The following is an 18,641-nucleotide window of genomic DNA, read 5'->3' as shown; positions in this document are numbered from 1 at the left end:
CAAAGAAAAGAAGGGAGAGCCAAAGACGGGGCCGGCTTTCCCCGAAGCTCGGCACACGACCTCTTCCGAACCCCTCGCTTTGAGTTTGACGCCAAAGGAGGGAGAAGTCGAAGATGTGCCGAGTGTCCCCGAAGTTTAAATCAGAACGCGGTTTGAACCCGGGGGGGGGGGGGGGGAGAAAGGAGCCAAGTTCTTCCGGAAATTCCCGAACGCGGTCGGAAGACACTCCGAAGCGGCGCCGAGGCTTTCCGAGGCCCCTCGGGCTTTGAATACAAGCTCGGCTAGGCCCAACCTAGCGATTCCCAAGCGCTGTCAGGGAGAGAGGGAGCGGATGTGAGCGGAGCGGCCACTTCCTGTTTCCTTACTGCTCGCTGCCCTCGCGCTTTGGGTGGTGGCCGTTGCCTCGTCGCCGATAACCGTTCCCCCCCTCCGCCCTCCCCCGTCAGCACGTTTTAAAAAAAAGAAGCTGAGGCGGCCGCGACCCTCCCCCCTTTCCTCGTTCCCCGTCACGAAATCTCGCGGGGGTTCCGCGGCCCTCCCAAGAGAGCAGCAACAGGAGGAGGCCTCGAGAACCGGCACGAAGCAGCCTCAGCAGCAGCCGCGGCCGCCGCCCCGATGCAGGCCATCAAGTGTGTGGTGGTGGGAGACGGGTAAGGCCTGCGCCGCCGCGAGCCCCTCGCATCCCTCCCTCAGGGCTGCCCTTCCCCCTGCTACAGCGCCCCCCGCCCTGCTTCGGTCCTCCCTCCTATAACTGTGGGTGTTACAGCAGCCAAAATTTGTGGCAGGGTATGAGCTTTCGTGTCCCACAGCTCACTTCTTCAGGCGCTCGGCACCTCTTCGACTTCTCCCTCCTCTTACTTCTTGGTATCTGAAGAAGTGCGTTGTGACCCACAAAAACTCATACTCTACCATACATTTTGTTTGTTTTATGGGTGTTACTGAACTCTTGCTCTTTTCTACTGCCACAGACAGACTAACGCGGCTACCCATCTTGATAGAGAGAGAGAGAGACTGCCCGACCTAAGGTGGTTGGAGCCTAACTTACCTCACAGGGTTGTTGTGGTGAGAAAAATGAAGAAGTGGAGAGAAATTCTTTGGAGGAAGAGTGGGGTTAAAAAAAAGTCCAATCCAGGTGTCGAACGCTGCATAAAACGAGCCTGGTGCCTTATGCTACGCTGTGATTTCTGGCCGTTTTTGTAAAGAGGGTTTATATATCCCCCCTCCTTTCTTTTAAGATGGGTAACAACAGTAATTACAAAAGCAAAAACAATAGTCTAGTCGCATAATTAGAAGTACATCATTAAATAAAATAAACCAGAACGAAGGTGTCTCACCTTCAAGCTATACCATAACTTGTTTTAAATAATTTGGGTTTACAGTTGGCGAGTTTCTTCTCTGGCCCCATGTTCATTTTTTGTGACAACAGACTAACTGTGCAATCCTAGACAGGTTTATTCCAGTCTAAATCAGTTAACTTCTTAAATCAGCTTTGATTGGTGTAAATCTGTGTAGGATTGCCCTGTAACATGGCTACTCTCTGGAATATCACCCTCTGAAGGATGGTTTTCTTCCTACTGTGGAAGTGTGAACTACATTTTTCTTTCTTTTTTGCCCCAAGTTCTTTGGAGAAATAGCAATGCTACCGGGGGGGGGGGGTAATTTTTTAAAAAGTTGTGAATATCTGTTTTAGAGGCATTAGGAAATGTTATTATTTGAGAGTTTTTAGTTTAAAGTCTGGGCGCAGGTTTGGGAATGTCTGTTTTATTTCTATTTTTATAAACCTACTTGGATTTGTTTGAAGAAAAGCAGCATAAAAATATTTTATATATTTCTACAAAAGAATATTATATTGACAATATGCCCATCCCTTACCCAATAATGCCCTCCTCTCAAGTAAAAAGTTAGGTTTTCTCCTTGCCCTCCCATGCACACAGTCAAATCACTGATTCTCTTCTGTTTTAGTTTAGTCTTCCCAGTTGTTTGAGCTGTGGATTTGTGTTTATGTTTAATATTCCTCTGACTTCCTAAGTGTGTTACAGCTTGTTTTAAGATTATTGTATAGCATCAAACTGACATGAAATATTAACTAGTTCTGTTATGGAAGCCCCATTATGTACCTGTTTAATTTATAAGTAAGCTTTGCTGTGCTGTATGGGAACTTGTTCCAAAATTGGTGTCAGTGGAGTTGTATTCCAAATTTCTAAGGCTTGCCACTACTGTAGTGTTTGTTTTTGTTTTCTTCCCCCTACTGTAGTGTTTGTTTTTGTTTTCTTCTCAATTTATTTCAATGTTTGTTTGTTTTCCTTCAGCCCAGAGCACCTGATAATTCCTGAAAAGCAGTATTGCACATACCTTGCCTACATTATTGCTGGGGGAAAACACAGTGTACTTCTTAATGTTGGGGTGACTTGTTATAAGGACAGTTCCAGCCCTCAGGGTTCAGCAAGCACTCTTGTTGAGGGTAGCCTCCAGCTATTTAGTATAATGCTACATGTTTCTGTCTCTTGATTCACAAGTGGTAAGGATATGGGCATGGATGGGCAGTGGATAAACTTACCAGTGACCTTGAAGGTGCAGATACAAGCCTGGTGCATTCACTGCTAGCAGAGTCAACAGGAGCCCCAGGACCTGTATGGGCTAAGCAACCAGTCACTTCTGTCCAGCCTAACAAGGGTTGAACTGATTTATATAGTTTCTGGTAAGATACACAGTATATAGAGCTGCTGAAGTTGATGGGATGGCGCTTTCAAAATGAGGCAATTAGCATAGCGGGCTTCATGTTTGTTCCTGAGAACAGGAGAGTCTTGTGGCATTGGCACAGAAAAATCTATGCTCCATTTTGCGGTTAACAAAGGAAAGTCACTTCCTGAAGCTGGGATGACGCTTTTCAGGGCTGCAGTGTCATGCATATTTACTAGGAACAGCGTTCTGTTGGATTTGGTGTGACTTGCAGTCCAATCCTAAGTATGTTTATCAGGAAGTAGGTATTGCTTTAATGGGACCCTTGGGATGAATTCAGTTGGAAATCTGAATAAGTGGGTCATAGTAAGATTTTTATTCCTGACTCTTTTGAACTGTGTGTGGTTTAGCAGTTGAGATGTGTTTTCTCAGTTAAAGTAATTGGATACAATTAAAGCATGTATACAGTTGGATTTTGAAAGTTATGAAGTAGTTCTGTTTGTTTCTGAAGGCTCCTTAATGGCTTTTCTGTGGCGCCTTATATTTTTGAAAATAGCCAGTGCCTAACAGTTTCGAATTTTTAGAGCTTAGCAGCATTAAAGGAGTGCTCTTATGCCTGGAAGTAGGAACTTCTTCTTCTGTAAAGGATCACAGTTTATTCAGTGCTCAAACATTCCCATGTACTTGGTCATCCAAGTATCTAGAAATTTGATAATTGTGCCTAGACATTTGATACTTTTCAGCTCTGTGCATTAGCTAATATAAAAGCTTGATTCTATCTTCTACATATTTGAAATATTTTTTCCCATCCCTGCTTTCATCGACAGTTGCTCAAATCATTTGGGGCAGGGGGATAATAGGAGAACTTCTCTGAAATACTGCAATTACCTGAAAGGCAGAACATATAATCCCTGCAGAACTTAGGCCCTTGTGCTTTAAGACTTTCTCACCATGTTCTGGATCTGCCTGTTGCCTTGGTTACCCATGAGCAATCTTGGAGGGATCTGCTACTAAAGAGAGTATATTATTACTTTTGATTATTTGCTGAACAGTGTCCCATTGGTGGGAGAAATTTGGGACCACTACTCATATTTACTATGGCAAAACAATTACGAAGGCCTGTGTGTTACAGAGTATCAGTTGGGCTTTGGTGTGTTGCATCCCCACTGCTGTATCCCTGACTATGAGTAGTGGGGCTATCCAATGTTGGGGGGGGGGTTGTACTGTTTTAGCTCTCAGTGCTTCTCTGTGCCAATGATCAGCACTACTCCTCCCAAACTCTTGGCAACTATCCCCTTGTTTGGCAGAAAGTAAAAGGGTACATTGGAATGAAGGGATAAGCCTTCTGGTTTAAATCTAGCCTACTCTTATTTGTGTGGTCCCATGTGGACTTTTCTCTGTTGGTCACTATGAAGTGTGACAAAATCTTAAGAACAGGCAATTTTCACTACTCAGTTAACAAGCTTTGATGGGCCAATGTCAGCATCTGAGCATCACTTTTCCCCCTCTCTATTGGATGTCACAGATCAGGGGAGCATTGTAGGCCAGCTGGAAAACAAGGCTGTTTGTGTGCAACTTGATTTTTTTTAAGGAGAAACAAAAATCCCTGTGTTGTCTGTGTATAACTGGGCAGCAGAACAAATGTGTGTAGCTTCTCTGAGAACTACAAATATAGCTTCAAAACCCATCACAGCCATCTCTAATGTATGGTTGAGGCATCATATTACTGAGACTCATTCATAAGTTCCCTCAAGGCTTGATTTTGGATCAAAACCATTCAAATTAATTTTGAGCAGGGTCAAATTACACAATGAACAAATGTGTTAAATAGTAATGTGATAGATGCGCATCAGGTAACCCCCAAGAGAATTTATGAACTGTTGAAATGTGTGTGTAAAATAGTATTTTAAAATAAGAAATTAGGAATGCTGATGATGATGCTCACATTTTTATCTCATTTTTCTCCAAGGAACTCAGGTTGATATGCATCCCCCCTGCCCCCCATTTTCTCTTTACAGTGCTGCTGTGAGGTAGGTTAGGCTGAGAAAGTGAGTGCCCCAAAGTCATCTAGTAAGGTTTATGGATCCAGGAGTTCGACCAAGAACCACTTGATCCTAGACTAACCTTCTAACCATTAGACAATCCCCAAACCATTGTAAGTGGATATATTTTATAGTAGAGACAAGGTGACTCAAATCAAATTATCTTTTAAGTTAGCAGTCTTGTTAGCACAAGGTGGATTGGTCAGGGCTGTAGTGTTAAAACAAAGGCCTGCCTACTTAATGACTCTCAGGCTTTCTGTAGTTCTTTTACATTTGTAAGAAGAGAAAGTTGCTGTGGTTTCTCTAGAGAGAAATTGCCTTTATTTTTTTTTTGCATGTCTTAATATACTTAGAATGAGTAGTTATGAAGATGAAACTCTTTTTTTTCCAGTTCAGTAACTGTCCAGAGGACTTTCTGATTCATAGGGCAGAGAGCCAGCAAGCTGAGAAAGCAGGAAGCCTGTACTGGAAGCCTCTAGAACTTGTTTATTCTTGTTGGCATTTCCTTGTTAGTTTTAGTAGACCTGCCTAACGTATGCAATGTGAGCGTTGGGGAGGCGTTTCTTTCCAGGACAGTTTTGAGTGGCCTCTACAGACTTGGGGCTGGAGAGGGAAGTGGAAGAATGGCAGGCAGGGATACGTTTGTGATTCAAGTAACTTACTAGAAGGTGAAAAGATCTGAATACACAAGCCTGTGGCATGTGGGCTTATGGCTACACCATATTCCATGCTGATAGGGAGCTCTTTTATCTATTATTCTCCCACAAGAATCCTGTGAAGTGGCTTACTCTGATAAGGCCTCTGTTTTTCAAGGGTTTCAAGTTGTTCAGACATACCTGGTAGTGCCTGATTTCCGTACAAATGTTTGTTATGTTTGGTGCTTAGCCAATGTCTTCCATCTGCAAAGCACTTTGCAAACACCAGCAGTCATAGCATATGGCTATAGTACAATTAGCTCATTGCAAGGGTTAGGCAAAGTAAAGTGTCACTTTGACCTGGAGCTTAGATTACAAGTTAGACGTTCCCAACTTGTAGTTCTGACTGTAAATACTTGGCCAGTCTTCTAAAGTTCCTGGTGTGGTTTCTCATTCTATAGCTTAAGCTGGCATTATTTTTTTTAAAAAAACTTTGCAACACAGCCCAAAAGGGTGCAGCTTCACGTTCCTCATATGATTTTGTTGATGTCTGTCTTGTCTAAAACAAAAGAGCATAATAAAGGAAATGGGAGCCAACTGATGAGGCACCAAGAACCTACTACAAGAGTGTCGGTGCAAGGAAGAATTGGGCTGACCCAAGAACAAACCAAATGTTTGTTATCAGGTGTACAGAAATCCTAGATGCCTGAAAATGGATGACAGTGTCTAAACTCTCTTGCAACATTTTCAGCTGTTTCCTATATATCTATAGCACTTCACAATGAAAGTACTATAGATATGTATGTAGAATCTTGACTGATGCCACTGAGCCATTTTGAACATACCAATCTAGTATGCAGTACAGCCTATACTGGATTGTGCCACATCAGACTGCAAAAAGTTAACATTATATTTGAATATTACTCCACTTAGAAATTCCCTGCCCACAGAAAGGAAGCATGTCAGGGCAAGGGCTAGGCTATGAACTCCCTTTCCCCTGGCCTGCTAGCTTTCTATGGTAAGAAGCTTTTTCACATAGAGCACTTAATTGTCTGTTGGTGCCTAGGAGGTTGGATGCATTTGGTAGCCCATGCTAGGCCCCCAAATCAGGTTTAGATATGCAGTGAGGAATATGATCCTTTTCTTGATTGATCAACTCTCATATTAAATGCCGATGGTCAGTCTTCCTACAAATGGCAAAAGATGATATTGTGTGTTCTGCTTTATTGTTTATCATGGATGGATCCTTACCTAGATTTCTGTCTCCTCTCTTCACAGTGCTGTAGGTAAAACATGCCTACTTATCAGTTATACAACCAATGCATTTCCTGGAGAATACATACCCACTGTGTAAGTACTAATTTTTAGAATTTTTGCTAGCACTTTTCGGTGTCTAAAGGACTGATTTCATTGCTGAGCAGGGATTTGAGTTTGACTGGATCTCTTCTTCCCCCACCACTGCACTCTGTCTTTTGTGTCATATTGTTGGCCATAAATCTTTTATTAACGGGTAACTTGGCTTATGTTGAACTGCGTGGGAGGCAATTAAAATGCTTAAGTGGGTGGCACCAAATTGTACCTTTTAGCTTCCTTTTAGAGCCTTTTTTGTGACTCTTTGAGAAACTCCAATTGAAATTCCTTCTGAGCATGCAGAGCTAGTTACAAAGTAAATTGGCTCCTTACCATAGTTGGAGATGCACATCTAGAACATGTGCCTAAAGAAATGGGTATATGGCAAGCACCTTCTATGCATTATATGAATGTGTGCTGGGGAGGTGGATATTGCAAGGGTGAGAAATGATCAGTAAAAGTCAGTTTTTTCATCTTGATTATTAATTAGACAGGTTTTTTAAAAAACTGGCCACTAAAGTCAGTATTTCTTTGTTTTTGTGAATACAATTTGTGCTTTTTTTGGTTTTCATTGATGCATTTTGGGGGAAACATGATGACTTCCCAGTGAGAAGACAGATTTTTTTTCAGTTCAACTCAGAGTGAGACTGATTAAACAGGGGCCAGCAGTTATGAAGTACTTTAAGGACTTTGTTCCTAAGATTAAAAGTGATTTGGTGAAATCTTCCACAAAGTATAGAAACATAATTAACCTCTTAAAACATGAGACAATGAAAGCAGAGGGATGTTTTGTTGCACGAATGGCCGCTTATTTCCATTGTTCACTGAAGTGTTCCAGAAAGAAGAGCCTTTGGTGCATGTGATGCAAAGTGAAGTAAAGAGTTATAAGAGTTCGGCACTATTGTCTCTTGAAGACTTCAGTGATGAGCACCACATACCTGTGAGAGAAGTAATCAGTGAAAGTAGAATCTGTGACAAACAGAAAAAACTTTCTGAAAAGGAACAACTACTCTTTTTAATGGGAGCAAAAAAAAATTCATAGCAGCCTGCAAATTCCTTTCACTTCAGTCATCTTCGGACAAGTCCATTCTCAGAAATCTTCAGTGTTTAGCTCCAGCACAGTGAGTCAAGGAAATAACCCACAAGGATATAATGGCAGTAGCAGCAGTACTCCCAGTGGCTATTCCACTGGACATAATTGCAGATGAATAGAAACTTCTTAAACTGAAGATAAAACTTCCAGTGAAATTTGCCACATAGATATGTACTGGAATCAGTTCTTTGGAAAGACAAAACCATCTGGAGATCCAAAATACCCACTTGTTACCAAGGTGGTAAAAGCAGCATTATCATTATTGCATGGTAGTACGGACATAGAAAGAGTTTTCAAAATCTGGACACGTTTTGACTGATGAAAGGACCAGCATGTCAGAGAGAACTTTGAATGCCCACCTGATGGTCAAAGAAACTTTGTCATGTATATGAAAACAAGGCATACCATGTTAATATCATATAGGAGCTTTTACAGATGGCAAGAGTGGCTCTTTTTCATTACAGGCAATATTGTAATGAACAGCATGCCCTTAAAAAGAAAGAAAGGGAAAAGGCAGAGGAGTTAGAAAAGTTTAAGAAGATAGACAGTGAAAAGAATAGTATACGAGAGAAGGAAGCAAAACAGAAAAAGCCGAGACAAGAACAGAACAAGAAGAGGATGATTGCTTGAACATTGCTAAGTGAAGCAACCAAAAATGTAAAAGAGGCTGCTGAGAAAAAGGATATGGCCAGATTCAACATGGCACAGCTCATGCTAGAAGTAGAGGAGAAAGCAATGGAAGAAGAAGACAAGAAAAAACGCTTTCGGATGCAATGTAGAAAACTGTTGAGAAATGAAAGAGTTTGTTCCAGCAAAAAAACAAAGAAAGTAAAGGCAAAGACAAGTCTTACCTTACAGCAATTATGTTTTGTTCTCATAATTATTATTTTATGTATGATTTTTAATATGTTTTGTTTTTATCTGCAATATGTGATTATTTTTAAAAGGGAATCTTTTTTGCCTATCTTCATTAAAAATGTTTTTTCAATAAAAAAGTGTGTGAGGGCTGGCTGTGGAGTTGGTGGAGGACAAATAGTAATGATTTTTTAAACAAAGTCCCAGTTTTACTTTTTAGACACTAATTTATTGATAGGCTGAAATTAAATTGTTCAGGTTTTTTTTGTCAGTATTTGGCCAGGGTTTTTAAAAATTTTGGTCAGTGAAATCAGTAGTTTTGATCCTTTGACTAGTTTCCACTCCTGATATTGGCTTCTGCTCTCTGTTGTTTGTACATGCTGTTGAAAACGTTTTTGGTCCATGTTTCAGCAGTGGAGCAGGTGTTATTTCAATCCTAGTGTTCAGAAAAAGTAATCCAGAAATTCAGAAAAACTGCCTATGTTACATGTAGACGTGAGCACACAATCTACCAGGATTCCCTGGAAGTATCATTGGAATAAATGGGAATTGTACACGAGCAAAGCTACCATCTTGCATAGCTAGTACAAGAGCAAAGCCACCATCTCGCACATCTCCCGTTTGCTTTTGCTGGGGGGGGCACCCTTGTGTGATGCTATAGGAAAAAATCTCTCAAGTGAGAGTTACGCCAGCATATGGCACGAAAACCAGCCAGGGTTTAGAGAATATGCTAACCTTTCTTCCTTCCTTGTAGCTTCGATAACTATTCTGCCAATGTGATGGTTGATGGGAAGCCAGTCAACCTGGGCTTGTGGGATACAGCTGGACAAGAAGATTATGACAGACTGCGCCCACTATCCTATCCACAGACAGTAAGCTTGTATTGTGGAAGACTTGATGCTTGTTTGCATTTGCTTATGGCTTGTAATTGCAGGTTTGTAGGAGGTTCCAGATCAGCATCAGATGTGCTCATTCAAACCCAGAAGGCTATGCAGGGACCTTTGCGCTGAGCCTCACTAGTCCAGACAGCAGACCAGGGGCTTGTAATGCTGGTGTTGTGAGTGCTGAGGACCTCTGTGCTGAGCCTCATTAGTCCAGACAGCAGATCAGGGGCTTGTAGCGCTGGTGTGCAAAACCTTGGCAGTAATTGGTGCTTCCTTTATAGTCTTGCTTTAGTGCTACAGCACAAAGCCAGCCATGTTAAGTTGCCATCCAATGAAGCCAAGATGTGTGATCTCTAGAGCCATAATCTAGTGTAAGCCTGTCCCAAGAACAAGATGATCCCACACAGCCAGCAGAATAAACAGGCCCCTTTCATATTCTCCTGGCCATACAGAATTGTCACATTTGAACAAACTATTCAGATTGAAATATGCAGCCTCCGCAAGTTTCCTTTTAGACACAGTGATTCTGCATTCCAGCCAAAAATGAATGTAACTACCTGCACAGGATTGTGGCTGCACAGGATTGTCATGTCTGAAGCTGCCCTGGCCTAAGTAATCATCCATACATACACAAGCACTCTTTCTCTTCTGCAAAACTCCAGTTGGTTCCTATGGGGCTTGTGCAGGCAAAGTTCCCAGTGGGTTGTATCTAAATTTCTAACTGTTAAATTGCTGGTTGTGTCATTGCAAACTTCCCTAAATGCAACAGCTTTCTGCCTCCTTGCTGTCATAATCACTGTTGCTTGCCTGTTTTTAACCTTCAAAGGTGTTCTAAATCTCTCTAGCTTACTCATCCTTCAGAGCTGTTCATTTGTTGCTTCCATTTTTTCTGATAAGAGAAGTTGGGGTTAAAATGATTGCTTTCCCTGCAGCTACTATATGATCTTGACTGAGCAGGTTTTGAAGATTCCAGTTTAGTCATTTTCACTGAACCATTGAGGCTAAATACATTGCCCAAATAGTTCCAGGTAGCTGATGCCAAAGAATGCTGTTGTGAATACAGACCCATTTTACAGAGTACTGTCATGGTTAAATAATACATCTAGGATGCAGAATCGTTTTATCAGCAAGGGGTGGGGGGAGTCAGAAACCCTGCTAAAAGCATCCTTTGTTCAGCCTTGTTGTTCAGGTACAGTCTGATACTAGCATTACAGAGAACTCAATAGTGTTCATCTTTTCATTGGAGTAAAGGAGAGAAACTGTGGCAGAATAGCTTGTTTAAATGACAGTGTGGGCAGGGCTGAAACAGACCCCTGAAACAAGTTCATGGGAAGGACTTTAGTTGGGGTGAAATCGATGGGCAGCCTCCATGCATGAAGCTGGTTAAACTGTCTTGTGCTGCCCCTTAGCTCTTCTTTGTAGTGGTGGGGAGGAAATACAGCCTAGCTCTTCAGAACAGAATTTTCAAAGTTATGAGCCTAAATAGCCCAGACTAGCCTAAACTTGTGAGAGCTTGGAATCTCAGTAGGGTCAGTATTTGGATGGGAGGTCACTAAGGAAGACCAGGGTTACTATGCAGAAGCAGGTAACAACAAAACACCTGTGCTCACCCCTTCCTTGAAAACCCCATAACGTGAAACTCCATGGGGTCATCATAAGTCAGTTCTGGCCTGACAGCGCTTTATTGTTTTTATGAGTTAGCCAGGCAAATGCTTTGAGATAGACTTTTTCCCCCTTAATTGACCGCATCAACTTTTAAGTTTGTCTTGTGTTTAAGGTTCATGATGTAAAGTCCATTCATTCATACTCAGATCAATCTTGTGGAATCGGTAGATCACTCTTCATTCTGTTTAACTCGAGTATAGTGTCCAGTCCACAACTGCATAGATAAGATAGTTAATTCCTTTCAGAGACAGGGAATGAAGTTCTTTTCTGTTCCCATTAGACAGTGAAACTGAACTGTTGCTATGCAGAAAAAATTAAAAGCCACAATATTTTAATTCTACGATCTTTCCTGACTTGGTTGAGGAACCATTTAGATCTCCAGTTCTAAGAACTCCATTTCAGCTCCTATATACTCTTTGAAACCACACAACAGCCTCCCCCTACAATTTTGGGCCTGAGACCAAGCAGCTGACAATGACCTGTCCTTGGCTATATTACTGCTTCCGAGTGACGTGCCGGAAGAGCCAGAAAGAAACAGAAAAGGCTTTTGTTCCAAGAGAGACTCCAAATTGAAGTGACTCGTTTTGGGCAATCACCAAACGATGAGGAAAACACACACCTCAGAACAGTGGTGTTACTCTGTTAAGCCCTACTGAAAAGTGGTCCGAGGCCGCTGTACTTGTCGCTCTTGTTCTGAGCTTCGACTGCTGGCCTGCCCTTAAGCCAAAAAACAGATCCAAAGATGAATCCTCCAGTGGCAAAAGAGAGCAGAGGGCAAGTCTCTCTTCAAGAATCAGTGTTGTCTGAGAGGCTGAGATATGATGAGAGAGACCTAAGCTGCTTTTCTCCCATTCTGCAACTAAAATATTAAATACCCTGCAGACCTGCCCATGCAAATGCATGTCTGTAACTGTTAGGAAGAGCATTGCAACACTTGGGGCCAAATGGAATGGAGCAGATTGCTTATGTGTACCTCATATTTTGGCAAAGTTTTCCACATTCATTGTACAGCAAGGCAGTCAAAGCACATTGGGTAGAAACCATTGCCACTGCCCTGGTCCATTGGAAATACTCCCATAACTTCAGCAAAACTCACTATCAAGTTAATATGCTTAGAATTGATACCTTAGAGCCAAGCTACAGTCAGATGAATTTCACAGTAAAGAATTCCTAGGATTGTACCACATCAGAATACAAATAGGGGGTGGGTGCAGATACCTGAAGGCTTACTTGCACAGAACAGCTGGAAAACAAACAGCCCAAGGAAATTTTTTAGGCTACAGCTGTTTTCTTTGACAAGCTAGATATCCACAGACAAAGTTGTTGTACATGAGGGAGCAGTTTTGATGTGGAGGGCTGTACCATGTGAATCAGTGGAACAGACAGGACTGAAAAGGATGGGCAAAGAGCTTGGTTTTTTTTTTTCCCTTGGAAGTCGATCACCACCTTAACTGAAGTTGTCTCATGCTATTATTAGGTTGAAGGAACGAATGGTAAGGATTTAACTCCCAGGGTGAAGCGTCAACCTTTCTGTGTATGTAAAACTTTCAACCATTAAGCTTCGAGCTCTCTCTCTCTCTCGGGGGGGGGGGCCTTCTGCTCCTGCAGCCATAAACTGGCACCTGTTAATTGCCTTCTAGAGCTACTTTCTCTTTTTAAGAAGCCAGTCATGTTTGGACACTTGGCAGCTGTCATGCCAAGCCTACTTGAAAGTTTCCAGGTAAATCCTTCGTTCCCGTTTGGAATAGGTGAAACAGCTTGGCTGAGAGACCTAGGAACCTGCAATTCACAGTGCCGCTCTTCTCTGGACGTCCTGATGCATGTGTAATTATTTGTTGCAAGTGCTTAGCTGTGGTGGTGTCAAGCTGGTGATCTAACAGAAGGTCTAGAGCTGGAAATAATCAACTAACACTCCAAAGCCCCTCTGATTCTTTTAATGACTGAGAATTGCAGGGCGGTGGAAGGGCTAGTGCAGAAATTGTGTTTTTTCCTATTTGGCAACATTTAAACAGCATATTTCACAAGACACTGGAGATATGTGGGAGTTGAACGTCAAGTGTCCATGGCTTTGTCTTCAGCAGAAAAACTTATTTTTTTTAGCACCCAGTACTAGCCATGCCAGCAGATAATTCCCCAGGAACAAGGTACTCTTTAAGTTGTGCTTTTATGCCGGCATTTGCAGGCAGGCAAGTAACTCACATGTTCCAGATTAGAGTGCTAGAACCTTTCAGGTTATAACAACTTCAAAGAACTTTAAAGGAACAAATTGCATTGGGTCAGTTACATGTAACAAGGTACAGCAGCCCCTGGTATCCATCTTTTCAAGGTATAGGTGATAGTGATGAAGAGTTGCATGTCGGAACATTCTCCAAAGGGGAGAAAATCCACCAGGTATAGCTGCTAGAAGATTTCTTGGTAACAATAACTTCCTATGCATGGTGGATTTTCCCCCCACAACATGGGAGTATTCAGTCTGAAGAAGGGAAAGTTTACACTTTGGAAATCTTATTGGTCTCTGAGGTGCCACTGGACTAAAATCCTACTGTTCTCTTTCCCCTTTGAAATCAACAGTGCCTCTGTTCTAGCCAAAAGACTCTCAAATCCTGCTAGAAATGCTGTCCTGGTCTGCCAGAGAGGGAATTGAATTGGTAACTGTTCATGGGGGCATCTGTTGAACTTTATTGAGTTCGAAGAAGTTTAGTTTGCTCACTTTTTGCATAATGGCAAAAATGGGATGTACCTTTAAATCAAGGATAGAATCCCAGTATGTGTGCTATGCTGCAAGTCCCATTTGAACACAGTGGGACTTCCAAGCTTAGAGGTGGGCTCTGTGTTAAAAGTGCTGTTTAATACGATTGACTTGCTAGGATTAAAAGAACTTCATGTTAAACATCTGCATTTTCCAGGCAATGACAGCACAGCTGGATAGTGCTCTAAATATTGTGTACATTATGTAGTTAAGCAGGGAACAAATTAGTGCCTCAGGGCTGGGTTTCTGATTGGTGGGTTCCTCCCATTTTCGAGTGGCACATCTTGAATTCCAAAAAGAAGGGAGTTGGGTTTTTGGTTTTTTTTTTTAAAATAGGCTTCTATTTTGCCATCCATTTTTGTTATCCTTTAGTAACTGGAAATCTCCGTAAGTGGTGCTCAAAGCCTGATCATATGGGGAAAAGTATTAAACCAGGAAAGTAACTGCAGAAGACTGAGCTGCTTGAAATACTGTTTTGCAGGATGTCTTCTTAATTTGCTTCTCCCTTGTGAGTCCTGCATCCTTTGAAAATGTCCGCGCAAAGGTGAGTGGAAACCAGGTGTCTTTTTCGTAGGAAGCATTTTGTGAGTTTTCATCTGTATTTACAATAGTAAAGGAAACATTTTTTTAAAAAAGCTAGGTTGTCGAACGTTTACCTGTTAGTAAAGGCAGGGAAGGATCCAATGAAAACATTCTTGTCAGCTGTTTTGAAATATAAACTGTTAGAAATTGGTTTGTTGCAAAGTTGTGTCCCTTGAAAACTAATCATTTATTGAAAAAGCACACACGTTTTTTCCCTTCAGAACAGAGGATGGAATGCCATGTGTTAATAGTTTAGGCTACAATACTGTTTTTTCTCCTCCATAAAATACTGTTGAACCGTTCCAACCCCCAAGAAACTATTAGTAAATCCTGCCAGTTTATTTTAATTTCCACAAAATGTGATGGCTAATGACAAATATTGTGCTGGTTGTGGTATAACTTGCTGCTATTCAGGATGTTCAGAGAAAGCAGCTCCCTGGCATTTGGAAGCAAGACTCCTTGGAAGCAACATTGGGTCTGGGAAGATGTTCACCATTTGGCCACATCCTTTCCTCTACTTGTCAGCTAAGCTGTGGACTTTTGTGTAGCATTCCTTCCACTGCAGGCTATGCAAGGGTGGGTGGGAGGAACTGAGGAACTGCTGCTCCTGCCTATCCTACCCAGTTGTGCATTTCCTGGGGGCAAAGGGAGGGGACGCCTGCTTCAGCCACATAGCCCAGTCTTGAAAAAGTTTCTGTTCTATTTCCGATGCTGTGCTAGAAACAGAGAGGAAATGACTCATTCTACAGTTGCTTCTTCTTTATGCCTTGGGAGAAAGTCCATATGTGTGGATATTGGCTCATGGCCAGTATCTTTCTGCAAACAAGTGATATGGGGATTTCGCAGCCTGTCGGACACCTTGGAGCTTGTGTTCCTGTGGTGTTAAGTGTTTGACTTTCTGATAGCCTTGTCATGCATGTGCTGTGCGTTCCCGTACACACATGCATGTGATTTTTTCTTCTGTTTCCAGTGGTATCCTGAAGTGCGGCACCATTGCCCCAATACTCCCATCATACTCGTGGGCACCAAACTGGATCTCAGAGATGACAAAGACACAATTGAAAAACTGAAGGAGAAGAAGCTTACTCCCATCACTTACCCACAAGGCCTTGCCATGGCAAAAGAGATTGGTACAGCTTTTTTAAAAAAATGTGGATATGAATTTGGTGGTGGTTGCCTGTCTAAAACTGAATCCAGGGGCCTTTGTTATTTGGGTTTCCTTGGAGGTTCTTTTTGACTTGCCTGCTTCTCATTTATTGCTGTTGGGCTTTGTGCTATTGCTTAAGGCTTGTTTGTGTCCAACAGGTGCGGTGAAATACCTAGAATGCTCAGCGCTTACACAGCGAGGCCTCAAGACAGTCTTTGATGAAGCTATCCGAGCAGTTCTCTGCCCCCCTCCTGTAAAGAAGAGGAAGAGAAAGTGCCTGCTGCTGTAATGTTCCTGTTCCCCACCCAACCCCTCTCCAAACCTTCTGTGCTTTGCTCAGAACAGTGGAGCATTCACATCAATGCCAAGTTCTTGTTTAAAAAAATTAGTTTTCTTCCATTACTTTTTTTTTTTGAACCAATCATCAATTTACATTTCCCTTTTCTCTAAAGGATTTGATTTCTTTTTTTCTCCTTCTACTAAAGAGATCTTTTAAAAAAGAGACAAACCTATATGAAAGCCTTATTTTTTCCAAGTCCTCTTGCTCAGATTAATCAAGCGTTGCCAAATTATCTGCTCATCTCTGTTGCATTACTGTGCTTTGTCTGCAGAGCACGAAACCTGTTTTTTAAAAAAGGCAAACAGGCACCTTTCGAGAACTAACATGTTAGGAATTGCAAAACTTTATAGTTCTCTTCTCCCAGGTAATTATTGTATCATTAAGAAAGTGCTGCTGTTTTAACACATTCATCTAGTCAATGGTCATTGCATAGCATCTTCCAATCATGCCTGAACAAACGCAATAACTGACGACATACCAGATTGTCCTCTTAAAAAATGCTTTTCTGCCTATTCTTTGTGAAATGTATTCTCTATACCGCAGTATATTTTGTGGGATGGATGCATTGATCAAGAGAGGTTGCCCAACAGTATTGACTCTGTGTACTGATCACTTTGCACTACAGAATAGTTGAACTGAATAGATTTTCTGTTGTATGAAAAAAACAATAAAATGAAACCCTCATTACAATTAAACAGTAGCTGAAGGGAGGCTAGTATTTTCATTTTTTTATATTTCCCAGTAGGGCATTCATGAACTGCAGTCTCAGATTGGTCATTCCTCCTCCCACCACGGGTTTTCATTAGATACTTTTTTGGTTAGATTCTTCCTACTGAGCAATATAACTTGTATCTTACAGAATTTCTGATTATATTTCATTTTTTTTGGTAGGTTAGCATATTCATAGCTCCCCCCTCCTAGTATTATACATGCTTTTGAGGAGCTTTCTTTAGTCTTTAAGTGACTCGGTGTAAAAATCATGTGCAGCAGCTTTACCAGTTCTAGTCATTTTTTATACTTTGCCACCTTAATGATCTTTACTGTATATCACCATTTGCCAGGTATCCTGACACAGTAACCTTACTAATTCTGATGCTGTCCTTTTAATACCATCATACAACCTGTTTGATCTAGTAACAGTAACCGGTTTGTGAGGTTCTGTAACCGAGTGCTAACAATGTTCTGTACATCTCAAACTCTGGCAGGAACACTACAATGAACTACAACCTTTCACCTACTAGAACAAAATATATATGGAGTTTGCAAGATTGTGAAGTTTTTACATTTGATCTTTTTGGTAATGCAATTTAGCAGTATGTTTTGCATGTATGACTTAATAAATTCTTGAATCATTCCTGTGGTGAATCTTGAATTTGTGAAAAGCTTTAACTGTCAATATAGAATTGGACTAATGCATCCCTTGTGCTGTGGAAAAAGTATCTGCCCCTTTTTTAAAAGCAGCCTAAGATCTGCTGAAAACTTTCTGCTAATAAACTTAACCTTATCAAACTGATCTAATTATGGGGTACTGGCAGCAGTCTTCTGTGCACAACTAGGTATGCTGTAGGTAGTTCCTCCCTTGTTGGAGCGGTGTGTCTGAAGCCCTGCTTGAAAATGGATGACTGGGCTAAGCAGTAGGTCAGCAAGAAGGAAGAACACGGCTAGCTTTTATCCTTCATCTCCCTCCCCCAACCCTGGCAGCAGCTGTCTGCTCAAGCAGTCTGGTGGTATCACAGGCTTTCCCCAGTTTTAGATGAAAATCAATAGTTCGTTTATGACTAAGTCTATTTGGTACATATACACATGCTGCAAGAGGTGTCAACTGTGTCTAGATTGCATTGTATGAAGTTCAGAGAAACAATACCTACTCAAATTGGTAGATTCTTTTGGAAAAGTACCTATGCAGGAAAATGAGCCAAAGCATTACACACTTTTGCTTACAGTACCAGTGTCTATGTACTAGGGCTATTTTTTCCCCTCCAGTGACTACAATCAGCAGACTAACACTTAAGCCTTTCTGGTTCTTTTGTCTAGCACTTCACTGTAGTTGTAAACGTGTGTGTCCCCCTTCAGGAGGAATGAAAGATGGCTTAACAGATGTGAAGGCAGATTCTTTTCTGTTCAATTGAATCTCTGTTCTATTCTCGGTCTGCTATTGAATTATAGCAGACCGCAGGGGGGTTTCTCCAGATGTTGGGCTGATAAGGAAAGCTCTTGTCTGCCTTACAGAACTTTCCTATAGGCTCACATTATTAGGTGGGACAAGGTAAGTCACAGCAGACTGTTCTTACTGCTCCATTGAGCACTGTCTGTCATGTATGTATGTTACAGGAACAATGGTTGTTGTGGGTTTTCCGGGCTGTATTGCCGTGGTCTTGGCATTGTAGTTCCTGACGTTTCGCCAGCAACTGTGGCTGGCATCTTCAGAGGCACCTCTGAAGATGCCAGCCACAGCTGCTGGCGAAACGTCAGGAACTACAATGCCAAGACCACAGCAATACAGCCCGGAAAACCCACAACAACCATCGTTCTCCGGCCGTGAAAGCCTTCGACATTACAGGAACAAGTTTGCCTATTTAAGTGGTCCTGCTGTTGATTCTACTAAGTAAGCAGCTAACAC

At 41.8% G+C, this 18,641-nt stretch overlaps 1 protein-coding gene across 2 annotated transcripts; it reads left to right on the top strand.

Moving 5' to 3' along the window:
• Nucleotides 1–301: 301 nt before the first annotated feature.
• On the top strand, nt 302–17,375 carry RAC1 (Rac family small GTPase 1). 2 transcript variants are annotated; one of them, XM_054992473.1, is made up of 7 exons: nt 302–650; nt 6,635–6,706; nt 9,409–9,526; nt 12,681–12,737; nt 14,434–14,496; nt 15,505–15,664; nt 15,840–17,375. In XM_054992473.1, the coding sequence occupies exons 1-7, from the start codon at nt 616–618 to the stop codon at nt 15,968–15,970; spliced, it is 636 nt and encodes a 211-aa protein (XP_054848448.1). In that variant the 5' UTR covers nt 302–615; the 3' UTR covers nt 15,971–17,375. The 2 variants fall into 2 exon arrangements, with proteins under 2 accessions (XP_054848448.1, XP_054848447.1); XM_054992472.1 differs by lacking the exon at nt 12,681–12,737 and having other exon boundaries at nt 307–650.
• The last annotated feature ends 1,266 nt before the right edge of the window (nt 17,376–18,641 follow it).

This window comes from Eublepharis macularius, chromosome 12 (genome assembly GCF_028583425.1).
Source record: "Eublepharis macularius isolate TG4126 chromosome 12, MPM_Emac_v1.0, whole genome shotgun sequence".
Lineage (NCBI taxonomy): Eukaryota > Metazoa > Chordata > Lepidosauria > Squamata > Eublepharidae > Eublepharis > Eublepharis macularius.
Note: the sequence above shows the minus strand (reverse complement) of the source record. Positions and strands in the feature narration are given on the sequence as shown.